This window comes from Camelus dromedarius, chromosome 12 (genome assembly GCF_036321535.1).
Source record: "Camelus dromedarius isolate mCamDro1 chromosome 12, mCamDro1.pat, whole genome shotgun sequence".
Lineage (NCBI taxonomy): Eukaryota > Metazoa > Chordata > Mammalia > Artiodactyla > Camelidae > Camelus > Camelus dromedarius.
The window spans coordinates 32,849,259-32,868,723 of record NC_087447.1 but is presented as its reverse complement, the minus strand read 5'-3'; the positions used below and the strand labels follow the sequence as shown (position 1 = coordinate 32,868,723).

The 19,465-nt window shown below is 38.6% G+C and overlaps 1 protein-coding gene and 1 long non-coding RNA gene across 3 annotated transcripts in view; one reads left to right on the top strand and one right to left on the bottom strand.

The window, feature by feature from the left end:
- LOC116155349 (uncharacterized) overlaps positions 1 to 19,465 on the bottom strand; it is a 97,327-nt gene that overhangs the window by 14,548 nt on the left and 63,314 nt on the right. The gene's annotated exons all lie outside the window — the stretch shown is intronic.
- Positions 1 to 19,465, top strand: part of NELL1 (neural EGFL like 1) — a 746,857-nt gene that overhangs the window by 708,233 nt on the left and 19,159 nt on the right. For both annotated transcript variants that reach the window (XM_031459872.2, XM_031459873.2), the window contains one exon: positions 158 to 351. In XM_031459872.2, coding sequence (XP_031315732.2) covers positions 158 to 351 — 194 coding nt within the window. The remainder of the gene's footprint in view (positions 1 to 157; positions 352 to 19,465) is intronic.

Genomic DNA, 19,465 nt, shown 5'->3' with positions numbered 1-19,465 from the left:
GAGCCGCCTTGCATTATAAGTAAGTGCGATAGTGCCTGTGAACAGCTTGGCACGAGGTGAACACTCCATAATGTTAACAGTCACTATTACACGTGATTATTGTTTTCTAATAATAATCTTGACTGGAGTCTAAAGCTCTATGCTTTCTTTATTGCAGACATTGATGAATGTGCCTTAAGGACTCACACCTGTTGGAATGATTCTGCCTGCATCAACCTGGCAGGGGGCTTCGACTGCCTCTGTGCCTCGGGACCCTCCTGCTCTGGTGACTGTCCGCATGAAGGAGGACTGAAGCGCAACGGGCAGGTGTGGACTCTGAAAGAAGACAGGTGTTCCGTCTGCTCCTGCAAGGTGAGGCTGCTGCGCGGTGCGGCAGAAATCGTCACTGCTCCTTCTCTCCCTTGCCGCCTCCTTCCCCGAGGCTGTTGACCCCTAGGTCCCCTGTAGTTCCTGAAAAGGCTTCTCCTGTTCTGATGCCCACTGCAGCTACTGGTGGTGCTGAGTGGCCGGCAGACCTGCTCGGAATGAAAAGTGAGGCGCGGGGTGGTGAGGACGCTGCAGAGCTGGGGAGAAGGGCGAGGCAGGGCGGAGAGGCCGACGGCAGTCCTGCCACCAGAGCCCGCAGTGCCTTTAAGGATGGCTGGGTGAGCGCTTTAATGAGCCCCCTCCCACACTCATACAGACTTGCTGAGTAAAACTGCCCTTTCCCCGAAGTGATCATCTGCACGAACTTGGTCACTTTTCTGGTGACGTCATCCAGAAGAGCAAGGCTCGGAGACTTGCTCGCAGCGGTCAGAGGCAGGTGGACTTCCATTCTGAATGCGTGGTAATGATAGCCCGAGGTCCTCGGGTACATGATGTCTTCTTTGTCGCTGTCAGTGCTGGGCTCTTCCTTACGTTAAGTTGTTTAGAAGTGAGTTTAATGCTTATGAAAATTCTGTTATCGGCTGGTTTTTCTTTATGCTTTGCAAAATGAGTCTATTAGAGTGTTTGATTTCCTTGTGCTTTATTTCTTCTTTTGTTGATGCTGACTATTTATTTCCCTTTGATACTGCTTCCCTGTAACTCTCGCATTGTATTTTTATGTCTGCTGAGGTGGGGCTGTTTAATCTTGGGCTTTGTGGGTATGGGAACCATGAGAAATTGCTTGCTTAGTAGCCTTGTAGAGAGCTAGTCTCCTGATAAATTCAGAGTGCTCCCTAGAAACAGAGTAGAGATGAACCTTGAAAAGTCACCCAGTTCATTGACCAGACTTGAGGTCTGCCACATCTCCAATCGACCCAGGGGCGCCTATTTAGGAAGGCTGTCTTACCAGGTGTTTAGATCATCACCCCATAACACCCATTTGTTCCCTTATACATAAGCCTAGTTCCATGCATCCACACTTAGGTCCACTGCCCCCAGTTGTTAAGCACCTCCTGTATTCCAAGTACCCTGTAATTTAAAAACAGCATCCCTGTGCTCTCTCTGGAATAGACAAGGGACTTGAGTCTTGACCAGTATGAAACCGAAATTTACTTTTCAGGTTTTATTTAAGCCCATGGTAAAGCAGGGCACTTACCAATCGTTAAAAATCTTCCAAAGCTTCATTAATTGACTGTGCTAATCACCCAAGCAGGCTAAATTGGTTTATTCTGCTTTAACTCCTAAAGTCTCTCCGAAGAGTTCTGGGAATTAGACTGACACTGCTACAGGAAAGGAACAACTCTTATCATCTTATTTGGTTAATAGTCACACACCTCTGCCACCACTGCACCTCTTTATGAATAAAGCACTAGCAGAGTTCTTTACATAAGTCTTTAAAAAAAATTAATTATTCATTAATAGCATAGCTTCCAAGAGGTTGTGGAGGGAGAGGAGGATCTGGTTATAGGAGCTAAATTAAAAACTCTGAATCATATTCTGGAAATCATCCGCAAAAAACGAAGTTATTTGTGATTCTCTTTGTTTGTTTCCATTATTCAGTTGTAGGTATTCTATTCCGATTTGATAAGAAAAATTTCCAGTACTTAAGCGTCCAAATGGACTATTACAATGGCATCATCCTACAAGGCTAAGAAGTAAAATCAAGGTTAAGATGTAAAATGCTGGCTTTTAAATCATACCCATGATGTTTCAAATTCAAATAAAAACAAATAACAAACACAAGAGCAGAGTCGCACAAGCCAACAAAGGGCCAAGGGGTACTTGCTGAAAGAAGCAAAGCTGAAGCTTTCTTCCTTAAAAATCAATACACCAGGTTAGCTATTAATGTTTCATGCCAATTGGAAAAGAGTCCTTGAAACATGCCCACAGCTGAATGGAGTTCAGTGATAAAGCTGGGTTAGCGCAAATGGAATTGGGCTTTGTTTAGAGCCGCGTGCTTCCTCGACAGTGACAGTGGTTTGGTGCACCTTCGGACCAGTTAGTTGATCTGGCACAGAATGATTGCTGAACCGTTTGGAACCCATGTTCCTCCAGCATTATCCAGGTCACAGAAACCCAGAGTGAAAAATGGTTCACTCTCTGGGTTTGATCCCTAAATCTTAGCTACAGCCCAGCCTCTTCTCATAGATACCCATCCGTGGGTTTTCCTTTCATCAATTTGTCCAAGGCCTTAGGGAGCCATCTTTATACTCTACCCAGCTACATGGGAAGATAGAGAGGTCCCAGGTTTATTAGTATCTGGGAAATGCAGCATTTTAGGATGAGTGGTTGCATTTATATTGGCGATCGTGGAGATGAATGGGGAAATGGATTCACAGTTAACCACCTGTCACGCCCTGGTAGAGTCACGAATGATTTATTTGTTGTGGGAACATAGAAAGGGGAAGTATGCTCGATCCTGGGAGGATACAGAAAGGAAAAGGAAATGACTTCACAAAGTAGGTGACCTTCGAGTAAAACCTTAAAGGATGAGAAAATGAGGCAAGGAGAAATCCCTGGAATAAATCTCACTTGACTATGGTGTGTGATCCTTTTTATATATGTTAAATATGTTTGCTAATATATGGTTAGGAATTTTGGCATGTCTATTTATCAGTGATATTGGCTTAGATTTTTCTTCTGCAGTGTCTTTGGTTTTGGCAGCAGGGTAATGGTGGCCTCATAGAATGAATTTGTGAGTGTTCCCTCCTTTTCAGTTTTTTGGAATAGCTTGAAACGGATAGGTATCAGCTCTTCTTTATATGTTTGGTAGAATTCTCCTACTACAATTTTACTACTTTTCAAAACCTTTTCAAAGAACAAACTCTTGGTTTAATTGACCTTCTTTGGTTTCTATTTGATTTATTTCTTCTCTAATCTTTTTTATTCTTTCCTTCTGCTGACTTTGGGCTTTGTGTCTTCTTTTTCTAATTCCTTCCTTTAGATAGCAGGTTAGGTTGTTTATTAGATTTTCCTTTTTCCTTGAGGTGGGCCTGTATTGCTATAAACTTCCCCCTTAGAATTACTCTTGTTTTATTTCATAGATTTTTGGGAAGAAATGTTTCTGTTCTCATTTGTCTCAAGGTATTTTCTGATTTCCTCTTTGATTTCTTCATTGGCCCATTGGTTTTTTTAGTAGTACGTTGATTGGTCTCTGTGTGTTTGTGCTTTTTCCCATTTTTCTTTCTGTAATTGATTTCTAGTTTTATGTGGTCAGAAAAGTGCTTGATATAATAGTTATCATCTTAAATTTGTTGAGACTTGTTTGTGGCTTAGTATGTAGTCCATCCTGGAGAACATTCTCTGGGACCTGTATAGAATGTGTATTCTGCTGATTTTGGATGGAATGTCCTATATACAGATAAGTATTAAGTCCAGTTGAGTTAATGTGTCATTTAAGACCACTGATTCCTAATTGATTTTTTTTTCTTTGGATGATCTAGCCACTGATATAAGCTGGGTGTTAAAGTCTCCTGCTATTATTGTATTATTAATTTCTACTTTATGTCTTTTGTATACTTACTTGCTCCTACATTAGGTACATATATGTATAAGTGAATGTTACAGACTTTTCTTGTATTGATCCCTTTATCATTATATAATTCCCTTCTTTGTCTTTTGTTATAGGTTTGTTTTTAGTCTAGTTGATCTGATAATTGGTACCCCAGTTTTCTTGTCATTTCTATCTGCATGAAATATCTTTTTCCATTCCCTCACTTTAAGTCCCTGTGTGTTGTTACCTCTGAAATGTGTCTCTTATAAGCATCATATATAGATGGGTCTTGTTTTTTTTTTAATCCAATCAGCCACCCTGTTTCCTTTATTGGCGTATACAGTCAATTGACATTTAAAGTCATTATTTATAGGCATGTAACACATTTTGTTACTTGTTTTCTGGTTGTTTTTGTAGTTCTTCTCTGTTCTTTTCTTCTTTTAGTTTCTTCCCTTGTGGTTTGATGATTTTCTTTCAGTGGTATGTTTTTGTTCCTTTCTGTCTAGTTTTTGTGTATTGATGATAGGTTTTTGATTTGTGGTTACTGTGGGGTGCATATATGCTGACCGATGACTATACTTGTTTTAAACTCATAGTCATTTTAAGTTTAAATGCATTCTTAAAGAGCTACATGTTTTAATCCCTACATTTTATATTTTTGATATATTTTTACATCTTCATGTTTATACCTTTACTGATTATTATAGTTGATTTTGTGGGGGTTATTTTGTATTTTAATCTTTATACTAGCTTATTTAAGTCATTGATCTTCAGACTTTATACATATTTTCCTTTACTAGTGGAATTTTTCCCTTCCTGTAGACACTTAATCCTTGTTCAAGCCTTTTCTCTTCCTCTTAGAGAATACTCATTAACATTTCACTTAGGGTTGGTTTAGTGTTGATGAATTTTTCTAGTTTTTGCCTGTCTTAGAAGTTCTTTGTCCCTCCTTCTATTCTAAATAATAATCTTGCGGGGCACAGTATCCTGGATTGCAGGATTTCTTCCCCTTCAGCACTCTGCAGGCCAGAGGGAGTGCATGATGTATTTAAAGTTTCTACGGGAAAATCAGCTGATAGCCTTATGGTGGTTTCCCTGTATATGACTTTTCATTTTTCTCCTGCTGCCTTTAGAGTTAGCGCTTTATTTTTAACTTTTGCCGTTTTAATTATATGCCTGGTATGGTCTGTTTGGGTTCATCTGTTTGAAGCCCTATTTACACTTCCTGTACTGGATATCTGTTTCATGCTTCAGGATTGGAAGGTTTTTAGCCATAATTTTATTAAATACATTTTCAACCACTTTCTCTTTTCTCCTTCTGAGAGCCCTATAATGTGAATGTTGGAACATGTGGTGTTGCCCAAAGGTCCCTTAAACTCTTCTAATTTATGAACGCTGTTTTCTTTTTGCTCTTCTGATTGGGTGGTTTCCATTATTCTGCCTTCCAGATCAGTTGTGAGTTCTTCTGTTACAGTCTGCTGTTAATTCCTTCTAGTGTGGGTTCCATGTTATTATATTCGTTGATTCTGAATGGCTTTTTATTTTCTAGCTCCTTGTTAAAATGTTCAGTGCTCACCTATGATTTTCCCTAATTCAGTTAGCAGTCTTACTGTGCTTTGAATTCTTTATCTGGTATACCATTCACATTTGTTTCAGTTGGGTTTTGAAGGAGTGCCCTTCTGTGGGAGCATCCCTACACAGTCTGCACGTGCCCAGTGGTTTTGGTGGGAGAGCTGGACCTGACATGAGCATGACTTATGTCTTTCACCAGGATGTGCTGGCAACTAACATTTTGGCAGGAGGAGGCGCTGGGGATGAAGTAAGTTAAAGCCAGAGCCAGGTGTGATCTGAGGCTTCTCCTTGGTTCAGTGGCCAACACCACTCTCTCAGGGCTCAGATCAGGTCCCAGCAAAGCCCTGACAGTCGAGAATGAGCTAGCTCAATTCCCTCTCTGTGTGTGCTCTCTCCTCTCCCAGCACCTGCACCCTCACCCCAGAGGAGATCAGTGCTGGAGCAGGAGGGGCTGAAGCATGTTCCCTCTGTGGGTCTAGGGATGAGCTGTGGCACCTCTGGCCTCAGTCATAGTCCAGGACCACTTGTGCTGCCTCCATTAAGTGCCAGAAATGGCTGCCCCTACCCAGCTCACATCCTGCTCTGGGACTGAACTGCCTTTTTCCTTCACAGCTGAGCATATTCCTTCCACTGCTGGAGCCCTCACTGCAGTGTGGAGCTGCACCACAGAGCAGGTGGGCCTGGTGCATAGGCTCAGCCTTGGTTGGGGTGCAGGCTGTGGCCATCCCAGCAGCAGTGTCTGGGACCACTTCTGAAGCAGTCCCTGTAAGCACCAGTAATGCTCCACCAACCCTGTTTAGATGCTGTTCCAGGTCTGGACCAGTTATGTCCCTCAAAACTGAGCCCTTACATCAGTGTGGAGCTGTGTCGTAAAGCCAGTGGGGCCAGAGTGGGTGACTGAATCAGAGTGGGCGGCATGCACCGGGGTGGTTGCGGGGAACAGCCAGAACCCAGTGCAGTTTCAATTCACTCTTTCCACCCTGTTTCAGGAGTAAGCAGGCACGTTCCTCATACATGGAGTCTAAGCTTCCCACAGCCCTCCTGTTAGTGCCATCAGCCCCTCAACCAGTCAAGGGGCTTGTATTCCCGGTGTCAGACCCCAGAGCTGGGGTGCCTAATACAACTCTAACCTTCACTCCCAGGGAGGACCCCCCCCCCCCACCTATTCTGAGTCCTGACACAGGTACTGGTGTATCACTTCCCTTCCCTTCCAACCTGACAGCCTTGGTTGTACAAGATTGTTTCTGCCAATCTCCAGTTAATTTTCACTGAGAATTGCTCCACATATTAGATGTATTTTTAATGTGTTCGTGGGGGAGTCGATGAGTTCAGCATCCTCTTACTCTATTGTGAGCTCCACCCCTGTGTTTCCTGTGTGTGTGTGTGTATGTTTTTAAGGATAAACATATTGGTAGGTTTACTTCTGCCTTCAAAACTTGAGGAGTCCTTAGAAAGAGCAGCGGCCCCATCTCCATTCCTCTGACTTCATGTTTCTGTGCAGGTCCAAACCTTGCCTTTTCATTGCAGGAGCTTGAGGGTCACGCCATACTAATTTCCCAAAGGACTCGGTCACTGTGTTTCTCCATCAGTGATTCTTAAACTGTTCCTTGAACCAGAATCCACTGGCAGGCTTGTGAAACTTTGCTCACTGACTCTAATCCCATACTTTCTGGTACAGTAGGTCTCAATTAGGGCACAGCAATTTGCATTTATAATTATGGGCATACCTCAGAGATACTGAAGGTTCAGTTCCAGATGACCACAATAAAGCAAACATTGCAATGACGTGAGTCACAGGAATTTTGGGGTCTCCCAGTGCATATGAAAATCGTGTTTAACACTATACTGGGGTCTATTAAGTGTGCAATAAATAGCATTAAGTCTAAAAAATGTACATATCTTAAATATCTTATTGCTAAAAGTTGCTAACCATAATCTAACCCTTAGGCTAGTTATAATCTTTTTGCTCAGTGGAGGGTCTTGCCTTGACATTGATGGCTGCTAACTGATCAGGGTAGTGGTTGCTGAAGGCTAGGGTGGCTGTGGCAATTTCTTAAAATAAGACAACAATGAAGTCTACCACATCAAGTGACTGTTCCTCTTGGGGATGATTTTTCTGTAGCATGCATTGATGCTTAATAGCATTTTACTTCTTTCAAAACTGTAGTCAACCTTCTCAAGACTTGCTGTATGGAATATTTGCAACCCTTGTTGTCATTTCAACAATCTTCACATCATCCTCACACCAGAAGTAGATTCCATCTCAAGAAACCACTTTCTTTGCTCATCCACACAAAGCACCTGCTCATTTGTAAAGGTTTACTGTGAGATTGCAGCAATTCAGTCATAACTTCAGGCTCCCGTTCTAATTCTCATTGTCTTGCTATTTCCACCCCATCTACAGTTACTTCCTCCACTGAAGTCTTGAACCCCTCAAAGTTATGAGGGTTAGAATCAACTTTTTCCAAACCCCCAAAACCCCTGAAAATATTCATATGTTGACCTTTTCCCGTGAATCATGGAATGTTCTTAATGGAATCTGCAATGGTTAATCCCTTCCAGAAGGATTTCAGTTTCCTTTGCCCGGATCTGTCAAAGGAATCAGTAGCCATGGAGCTATATAGCCTTACAAAATGGATTTCTTAAATCAGGACACTTGAAAGTCAAAATTGCTCCTTGATTCATGGCTGCAGAATGAATACTGTGTTAGCAGGCACAAAAATAACGTTCATCTCATTATACATCTCCATCAGTGACCATGTGTATTGTCAATGAGCAGTGATATTTTGAAATGAATTCTCTTTTTCTGAGCAGCAGGTCTCAATAGTGGGCTTAAAATATTCAGTAAAACTACGTTGTAAACAGATGTGCTGCCATCCAGGCTTTGCTGTTCCATTTACAGAGCACAAGCAGAGTAGACTTAGCATAAATCTTAAGGGCCCTAGAATTCTGGGAATGGTAAATGAGCACCGGCTTCAACTTCAACTCACCAGCTACATTAGCTACTAACAAGAGAATCAACCTGCCCTTCGAAGTTTGAAAGTCAGGAATTGACTTCTCTCTAGCAATGAAAGTCCTAGAAGGCACCTTCTTTCATCATAAAGCTGTTTTGTCCACATTGAAAAATCTGTTGCTTACTGTATTTGTTTGTTTCATGAATTATCTTGGTGGAGCTTCCACATTAGAACTTCCTACATCACCTTGTCCTTATATATTATAAAGATGGCTCCTCTCCTTACATCTCATGAACCAACCTCTCCTAGCGTCAGACTTTTCTTCTGCAGCTTCCTCACCTCTCTCAGCCTCCATAGAACTGAAGCGAGTGAGGGCCTTGGTCTGGATTAGGCTTTGACATAAGGGAATGTAGTGGCTGCTCTGATCTTATGTCCAGACCACGAAAGCTTTCTCCACTTTCTTATCATTTGTCTGTTCACTGGAGTAGCACTTTGACTTTCCTTCAAGAACTTTTCCTTTGCATTGAGTTCTTGACTAATTGGCATATTATGAGGCCTAGCTTTTTAAATTTTTTATTTATGAATGTTTTATGTACTATTTTTTAACACCTTTGTGTTATGGTTCATGTCAGATGTACAATTTGAAACCACAATTAAGATAACTAACATTTCCATCACTCCCCAAGAGGTACAATTGTCAAATTCCCAATTTATCCCTTCCCTTTACCCTCTAGTAACCATAAGTTTGTTCTCTATGTCTGTGGGGCTGTTAATGTTTTGTAGATAAGTTCATTTGTGTGTGTTTTTTTTTTTTTAGATTCCACATATAAGTGATATCATATGGCATTTTTCTTTCTCTTTCTCTTTCTGGCTTATTTCACTTAGGATAACAATCTCCAGGTCCATCCACCTTGCTGCAAATGGCATTACTTCATTCTTTTTTATGGCTGAATAGTATTCCAATGTATATATCCCCCCACAACTTCGTTATCCAGTCATCTGTCAGTGGACATTTCAGTTGTTTCTATGTCTTGGCTATTGTAAATAGTGCTGCTGTGAACACTGGGGTGCATGTATCTTTTTGAATTATATTCTTCTCCAGATGAATGCTCAGGAGTGGGACTGCTGGATCATATGGTAAGTCTATTTTTAGTTTTTTAAGGAAATTCTGTACTGCCCTCCATAGTGGCTGCATCAATTTATATTCCCACCAACAGTGTAGCAGTGTTCCCGTTTCTCCACACCCTCTCCAGCATTTATCATTTGCAGACTTTTTAATGATGGCCATTCTGACTGGTGTGAGGTGATATCTCATTATAATTTTGATTTGCATTTAACAATTAGTGATGTTGAGCATCTTTTCATGTTCTTGTTGACCAACTGTATATCTTCCTTGATGTCAATTTAGGTCTCCTGCCCATTCTTTGATTGGGTTGTCTGTTTCTTTGATTTTAAGTTGTATGAGCTATTTGTATAGTTTGGAAATTAGTCACTTCTTGGTTGCATCGTTTGAAAATATTTTCTTCTATTCTGTAGGTTGCCTTTTCATTTTTTGATGGTATCCTTAGCTATGCAAAAGCTTTTAACTTTAATTATTAGATACCATTTGTTTATTTTTGCTTTTATTTCCATTACTGTAGAAGCTGGTTCAGATACATTGCTGTGATGCATGTCCAAGAGGGTTCTGCCTATGCTTTCCTCTAGGAGTTCAAGAGTATGCGGTCTTACATTTAGGTCTTTAATCCAGTTTGAGTTTACTTTTGAATATGGTGATAGAGAATGTTCTAATTTCAGTCTTTCATAGGTAGTTGTCCAGTTTTCCTAGCACCACTTATTGAAGAGACTGTCTTTTCTCCATCTTGGCTTTCAACACGACATGCCTTCCTTACTAACCATAAACATTTCTAGCTTTAGATTTAAAGAAATGTACAACTCTTCCTTTAATTTGAGTGCTTAGAGGACATTGAAGGTTCTAAATTGGCCTAATTTCAACATTTTTGTGTCTCAGAGAAGGCAGAGGAGAGACATGGGGGAATGGCTGGTTGATGGAGCAATCTGAACATGCACATTTATTAAGTTCACTATCTTATATAGGCACAATTTGTGACACCCCAAAACAATTACAATAGCAACATCACTGATCACAGATCATCATAACAAATATAATAACAATTAAAAAGTTTGAAAACATAAGAACTGCCAAAATGTGACACAAAGTGAGCAAGTGATGTTGGAAAAATAGCATCCATTATACTCATTAAACACAGTTGCTCCAAACCTTCAATTTGTTAAAAAATGCAATCTGTTAAGTGCAGTAAGGCAAAAACCAAGAAAACAAGGTACGACTTTAGTTCCCTGGAGATTCTAATGTTGATGGTCAGAGGACTACACTTTGAGAACCATTACCCTACAAATCCTTATGACTTGAGTTTGTCTGAAATCCTTGTATCCTACCCTCCAGCCACCTCATGATACAAGGAAGCAGTATAGTGGAGAAATATTATTATGAAGCTGCAGATTAGGGTCTAGTTTCTGTTTTGTTATAAACTTGTGATGTGGAAAAGTCATTTCCCCTCTCTCCAGACCTGGGTTCCTTTTCATTAAAATGAGACAGTTCTATTAAATGACTGCTAAAGGTTTTCTACCCCAGGTGCCAATTAGAGAGGACAAAAAGACTAGTTTGCAGGTTATAACCTGAAGGCAAAATTTGTATTTTGTAAATATTATTAAATTTGTATGTGAGAAGGTAGAACAGAGAGGTCTAGCGTACTAGTCCTAAGTGTATACTCCTTATCAGGTATCAAAAGACTTCGTAAAGTGCCAGGTAGGTGTTGCAGACTATAAGATCTCTGTCTCACGTGCTCAGCTTTATGGCTGAACAAAATAAATTGTGTTCCAATACAACTTTATTACCCCTAACCCCTTCCCTGTCCCACTGGTAACCACTAGTTTGTTCTCTTTATCTGTGAGTCTGATTCCTTTTGTTTCAATTACTGGTTTGTTTTATGTTCAAGATTCCACATATAAGTGGTATCATATAGCATTTGTCTTTCTCTGTCAGACTTATTTCAATTAGCGTAATGCCTTTCAAGTCTGTGCACGTTGCTGCAAATGGCAAAATTTCCACTCTTTTTTAAGGCCAAGCAGTATTCCATCCCATCCTTATATGCCACATCTTTAACCAGTCATCTGTTGAGGGACACTCAAGTTGCTTATTATATACCTGGGCAGTTGTAAACAATCCCACTGTAAACATTGGAGTCCATGTATCTTTTCGAAGTAATGTTTCTGTGTTTTTTTTGGATATATATCCAGTAGTGGAATTGGTGAGTCATATGGTAGTTCTAGGTTTAGTTTTTTGAGAAACCTCCATGTTTTCCACAATGGTTGTCCCAATTTACATTCCCAACAGTGTACGAGGGTTCCCTTTTCTCCCCATCCTCACCAACATTTATTTGTGTTCTTTTTGATGATAGCTGTCCTGACAGGTGTGAGGTGAAAAATCTCATTGTGATTTTGATTTATTTGCATTTCCCTGATGATTAGCAAAGCATCTTCTCACGTGCATGTTGGCCACCTGCATTTACTTTTTGGAAAAATGTATTCAGTTCATCTGCCCATTTTAAATCAAGTTGTTTGATACAGAGTTATATAAGCTGTTGATAAATGTTGGATATTAACCCTTTATCAGTTATATCCCTTGCAAATATCTTTTCACATTCAATAGGTTGTCTTTGCAGCTTGTCGAAGGTTTCCTTTACTGTGCAGAAGCTTTTAAGTTTAATGAGATCCCATTTGTTTATTTTGGCTTTTGTTTACATTAGGAGACAGAAAAAAGTTTTGCTTTGATTCATGTCAAAGAATGTTCTTCCTATATTTTCCTCTAGGAGTTTTGTAGTGTCCAGTCTTACATTAGGTCTTTAATCCATTTTGAGTTTATTTTCCTATACGGTATTAAAGGATGTCAATTTCATTCTTTTACATGTATCTGTCCAATTTTCCTCATATGTATTGAAGAGACTGTCTTCTCTATTGTATTCTGTTGACTCCTTTGTTGTAGATCAATTGGCCATAAATGTGTAGGTTTATTTCCAGGCTCTCCATTCTGTTGCATTAATCTGTGTGTCTGTTTTTGTGCAACTACCAGACTCACTTGATTCCTCCAGCTCTGCTTTTCTTTCTCAGGATTGCTTTGGCTTTTTGGTGTATTTTTTGTTTCTGTACAAATAGTTCTGTGAAAAGTGCCATTGGTGTTTTCATAGGGATTGTATCAAATCTGTATATTGCCTTGAATAGTATGGTTATTTTAACAATATTGATTCTTCTAAATCCAAGAATATAGTATGTATTTTCATTTGTGTCAGCCTCAGTTTCTTTCATCAGTGTCATAGGTTTCCAAGTACAGGCCTTTTACCTCCCTAGGTAAGTTAATTCCTAGGTATGCTATTGTTTTCTTAGTGTCTAGAAATGCAACAAATTTCTATATATTAAATTGTAACTTTGCTGACCTTGTTGATGAACTCTAGTAGTTTTCTGGTGGTCTTTAGGATTTTCTGTGTAAAGTATCATGTCATCTGCACACAGTGACAGTTTTACTTATTTCTTTTGCACCTCTGACTGCTGTGACTAGGGCTTCCAGTATTATGAGAGTGAACATTCCTGTCTTGTTCCTGGTCTTGGAGGCAATGCTTTCAGCGTTTCATCATTGAGTATGATGTTAGCTGTGGGTTTGTCATATATGGCCTTCATTGTTTTGAGATACGTTTCCTTTATGCCCACTTTCTGGAGAGCTTTTTTATAATTGGATGTTGAACTTTATCAAAAGCTTTTCCTACATCTAATCTATTATATTCTTCAATTTGTTAACGTGCTCTTCTCACAGTGATTGATTTTTAGATATTGCAAATTCCTTGGATAAATTCTATTTGGTTATGGCATATGAGCCTTTGTTTGCTAATATTTTATTGGGTATTTTGCATATATGTTCATCAGTGATACTTGCCTGTTCTTTTCAATACCTTCATCTGGTGTGATGCTGGCCTCATAGAATGTGTATGAATGTTCCTTCTGCAGTTTTTTGGAAAGTTTCAGAAGGATAGGTATTAACTAAATGGTCGAATTCACATGTGAAGCCATCTGGTCCTGAAGTTTAGTTTCTTGGGAGTTTGGGAGTTTTAATGTCATCACAGGTAGTTGGTTGTTCATGTCTTGTGTCCCTTTTTCAGTTGATCAGTCTGGCTAAAAGGTTTATAGATGGTTTCTGGGGTTTTCAGTCAAATTTATGCTAGTATAGAAGGAAAACTGCCTCCACCTCTTTATCCAGTCTAAAATGTGTAATAATAAAAACAGCAAATTTCATGTTACAGTACTCATTGTTTATAGCTGCAATTGCATTATAAAACTGCATCAAAGCTTTTAGCTTCTATGGCAAAAGTGTATGAAAATACTGCTTTGTCATTTAAGTAGGAATTGTTCTCACCACCCCAGCTGCCATTGAGAGCAAGCTCTGGATATGACCCCCCATAAACCTATGGCCAGTAGGATTACTCACCATCACTGGGCTCAATTGTCTTCCCAAATCTGGATTCTATGGTGGTTGTGCTCAGTGAGCTGAAGTTTTCTAATGACATTCTTATTGAATTAATAGAGCTACCTGTGATATTTTCATTATTAAAAACTATTTTCTTGACAGTTAATAAAGATTAGAGCAGAAAATAGGACAGATTAACCAAATTGAGTTGCTGCTTTGAAAAGACACAAATCATCAAAAGTGTAAATGAAAAAGGAAACATTGCAACTGATTGACAGTACAGAAATTCCAAGGACCATAAGATGCTATGAACAACTTTACTCCAACAAATGGAAAAACCTAGAAGAAATGCAAAAAAAATTTTTTGTAACAAATAAGTTGCTAAAACTGAATCAATAGTTTACAAAATTTCCCAATGAAGAAAAGCCCAGGACTAGAGAGTTTCCCTGGTCAATTTTACCAAACATTTAAAGAAGAATGGAGGAAGAAATCAAGATGGCAGGGTAGGGGAGGATAAGACTCACCTCCCCTGTTCACACATCCACTTGTGGAGGAAATCTCACTGAAACAAACTGGAGACTGGCAGAAAGACTGTTCTACAATGAAAGCTGTATAGGAAGACCCACACAGATTCAGGTAGGAAGGGAAGAGAAGCTATGAATCAGGACCTGCACTCCTAGGAGGGGAAAAAGAGAGGGAGATAACAGAAGTTCAGAGCTCCTTCCTGGGGACTAAGGGGTTTGAAGGCCTGCCTGGGGTCTGACACCAGGAAGACAAGTTCCCTTAGGTGACTTGCATACCAATGGGACTTACCAGAGGGCTGTAAGAGCCCAAGACTCAACGCATGAAGAACGTAACACACAAGGTTACTTCCACGAATAAGGGAGATCGAAACTTCCTACTACCACCCCAGTGCACTAAACATCCACTCAGGCCCTTGTAGCAGTAGATCAGTTGCCCACTAGGGCAAAGGCTGCTGTTGCTCAGGACAGTGTGCAGATGAGGTAGGCTATAACCCAGTATTTCATCTGAACAGGGCAAGAGTAGTCACTGTTTGTGCTCATGTACACAGTGGATCAGGAGCTGTATGAAACTCTGACTGGCACACCAGGACCGTCCTGATGCGTACCCCAGCTGGAACCAAACACTGCAGCCCTGTTCTCCTCCTGGGCAAAGGTACCAGTGCTAGGGGAGAGAGGAGAGAGAACACTTGGAGGGAATAGAATCTTCTCTGACCTCACCCCCAATAAGGGAGTGACAACTGCTGAGCATTGAAGAATCTCCAACTCACACCTAGCTCTGACTGTACGCATTTCAGCTCCTACCCTTACCAAGGGGATAGCTACCCACACACCCTGGAAGATGTGACCTGTGCTTACCTCATATCTAGCTCTCCCACCAAAGCCACTGAGCCAATGCAGACTGCATACAAATGCTTCCACACAAGGACACCCTTTCAAGACTGGGATAGGTAGCTGTTTCTCTGTCAAGAAAAATGAGGAGCCCAAGAAATTTGCTTCAATGGAAAGAACAAGTTGGGGAAAACAAATAACTGGTAAATTATTTAAAGCCTTCAAAGCATCAGTAATAAGAATGCTAACTGAACTTGGAAAAGAATAGATGAGCACAGAATTTGAACATACAAAAAAAGTCAGATGAAGAATACAATAACTGAAATGAAAACACAGCATATTAGGTGATACAGAAGAATTCACAAGTGATCTGGAAGATAGAATAATGGAAATCATCCACTTAAATGAAGGAAGAAAAACAGATTTTTAAATGAGGACATTTTAAACGATCTCTGAGGCACCATCAGGCCAACTAACATTTGCACCACAGGGATCCACGAAGGAGAAGAGACTGAGAAAGGAGTTGAAAATGCATTTGATGAAATTATGGCTGAAAAACCTCTCAATCCTGAAGAAGGAAATCCAGGTACAGGAAGTACAGTGTCCTAAACAAGATGAACCTAAAGAGACTTGTGCCCAGACAAAGCAGAATTAAATTATAAAAGATAAAGGGAAAACCCTGAAACTTAGGATACTCTACCCAGCGAGATTAATATTTCAAGTTGAAGCAGAGACAAAGCACTTCTCAGACAAGCAAAAACTAAAGGTGTTCATCAGCATTAAACCTATCATAAAAGAAGTGTTAAAGGGGTTTTCTCTAAGTAGAAAAGGATACAATGAGAAGAAGAGGAAAGTAAAAAATCCCACTACTAAAGGCAAATATATGTAGTAAAGTCTATGAATCAACTGCTTAAATAAGCTGGGACAAAGATTAAAACAAAAATTAGAAAATCAATTATAACTACAATAAACAGTTAAGGGATAAACATGAAGATGTAAAGTGTAACATCAAAAACAAAATGATGGGGAGGGGATTATAACATGTAGATCTTTTACAAAGTGTTTAAACTTAAATGACTATGAATTTAAACAAGTAGATACAGTTATATATCAACATACATAAACCTGATGGTAACCACTAATCCCAAGCCTATAATCGATACACAAAAATGAGAGAGAAAGGAACACAAGCATACCACTAAAGACAATTACCAAACTAAAAGAAAAGAAATAAACAACCAGAAAACAAGTTCAAAATGGCAATAATTACATACTTATAAATAATGACTTTAAATGTCAATTGGCTAAATGCTCCAATGAAGGACATAGGGTGGCTGATTGGATAAAAATACAAGACCCATTTACATGCTGCTTACAAGAGACTCACTTTAGAGATAAATATGCATGAAGATTAAAACTGAGGGGATGTAAAATATATTTCATGCAAATAGAAATTATAAGAAAGCTTGGGTACAGTACTCATACCAAAGTAGACTTTAAACCAAATCTGTAACAAAAGACAAAGAAGGGAATTATATAATGATAAAGAGAGCAATACAAGATGATATTATACTAATTAACCTTTATGTACCCAATATAGGAGCACCTAAATACATAAAGCAAATACTAAGACATAAAGGTAGAAAATGACAATGATGCAATAACAGTAGGGTACTTTAACACCCCACTTACATCAATAGACAGATCACCAACACAGAAAATCAGTGAGGAAACTGTAGTCTTAAATGACACATTAGATTAGTTGGATTGAATAGATATTTACAGAACATTACATCCAAAATCATCAGAATAAACATTCTGTACAAGTACACATGAAACATCCTATAGGAGAGATCACATGCTAGGTCAAAAACTACTCTCAACAACTTTAACACAATAGAAATTTTATCAAGCTTTTTTTCTGACCATAATGTTCTAAAAGTATAAAATCAGTCAAACACATGAAGACTAATCAACATGCTACTAAAAAAACAACTGGTGAGTAAAATAATCAAGGAGGAAATCAGAATACCCTAAGATACATGAAAATAGAAATAAAATTTTCTAAAATATATGAGATGCAGGAAAAGTAGTTCTAAGAGGGAAGTTTATAGCAATACAGGTGTGCCCCAGGAACTAAGAAAACTCACAAACAACATTATGTACTATCTCAGGAACTAGAACAATGTCAGCAGAAGGAAGGAAATGATAAAGATCAGTGAGGAAATAGAGACCAAAATAAAATAAAGACCAATTAAGTCAACAGCTTTTTTTTTTTTTTAAGATAAACAAAAGTGAAAAATCTTTAGATAGACACACAAGGAAAAAAAGAGATAGGACCCAAATAAAGAATAAATGAAAGAAGAGAAATAAAAACTATTACAGAGATTCAAACAATCATAAGAGAATCCTATGAAGAATTACATGCCATCTAATTTGACAACCCAGAATAAATGGAGAAATTTCTAGAAATACACAACCTGTGAAGACTGGATCAGGAAGAAATAGACAGTCTGAATAGAATGCTTACTAGTAGTGAAACTGAATTAGATTAAAAAAAAAAAAAACCTCCCAACGAACAAAAATTCAGGACTAGATGGCTTCACAGGGAAATTCTACCAAACATATAAAAAAAAGATAATACATATCCCTTTCAAATTATTTCAAAAAATAGAAGAAAAGGGAACACTCACAAATTTATTTTATGAGGCCACAATCACCCTGACACTGAACCAAAGACACTACAAAAGAAGTTAATGACAGGCCAATATCTTTGATGAATACAGATGTAAAAATTCTCAACTATATATCAGCAAACCAAATTTAACAATATATAAAAAGGATCACCAGCCATAATCAAGTGAGATTTATTCAAAAGATGCAAGGATGGTTCAATAAATAATAATAATTGCAAAGTCAATGTGATACACTTCATTAAAAAAGGATAAAAATCACAATCATCTCAGTAGTTGCAAAAGTATTTGAGATGATTCAGCATACATTCATGATAAAAATTCTCATCAACACTGGTAAACAGGAAACATATCTCAACATAAGAAAGACCATTTATGACAAACCCACAGTTAAACATCATACTCAGTGGTGAAAAGTTAAAAGCTTTCCCTCTAAAATTGGAAGCAAGATAAAGATGCCCATTTCTCACCATTTCTACTTACCATGGTATTGGAAGTCTTGGTCACAGTAATCAGACAAGGAAAAGAAAGAAAAGGCATTCAGATTGAAAGGGAAGAAGTAAAACTTTCACTATTTGCAGGTGAATTGATACTACATTAAAAGAAACCAAGTCACAACCAAAAAATTATTAGAACTAATAAATGAATTCAGTAAATTTGCAAGATACAAGATTAATATACAGGAATCTGTTGAATAACAATGAAATAATAGAAAAGAGAAATCAAGAAAGCAACCTTGGATCACCTCACAACAGTCAGAATGGCCATTACTAAATTAGTCCACAAACAATAAATGCTGGAGAGAGTGTGGAGAAAAGGGAACCCTCTTACACCATTGGTGGGAATATAATTTGGTGAAGCCACTATGGAAAACAATATGGAGATTCCTTAAAAAACTAAAAGTAGAGTTATCATATGATCCATCAGTCCCATTCCTGGGCACATACCTGAGAAGACTCTAATTCAAAAAGATACACATACCCCAGTGTTCCCAGCAGGACTATTTACAATAGCCAAGACAGGAGGAACCTAAATGTTGCTCAACAAATGACTGAATAAAGAACCTGTGTATATATACACACACAGGAATACTACTCAGCCATAAAAAAAATGAAATCATTCCATTTGCAGCAACATGGTTGGACCTAGAGATTATCATACTAAGTAAACTAAGTCAGACAGAGAAAGACAAATATCATGGTATCACTTAATATGGAATCTAAAAAAAGTGACACAAATGACCTTACTTACAAAATAGAAACAGACTCACAGACATAGAAAACAAACTTATATTAAAAAAATGTTAAAAAAAAAAACCAAAAAACAAACTTATAGTTACCAAAGGGGAAATGTAGAGGATGGATAAATTTAGAGTTTGGGATTAGCAGGTACAAACTACTATATACAGAATAGGAAAACAAGGTACTACCGTATAGCACAGGGAACTTTATAATACCTATAATGGA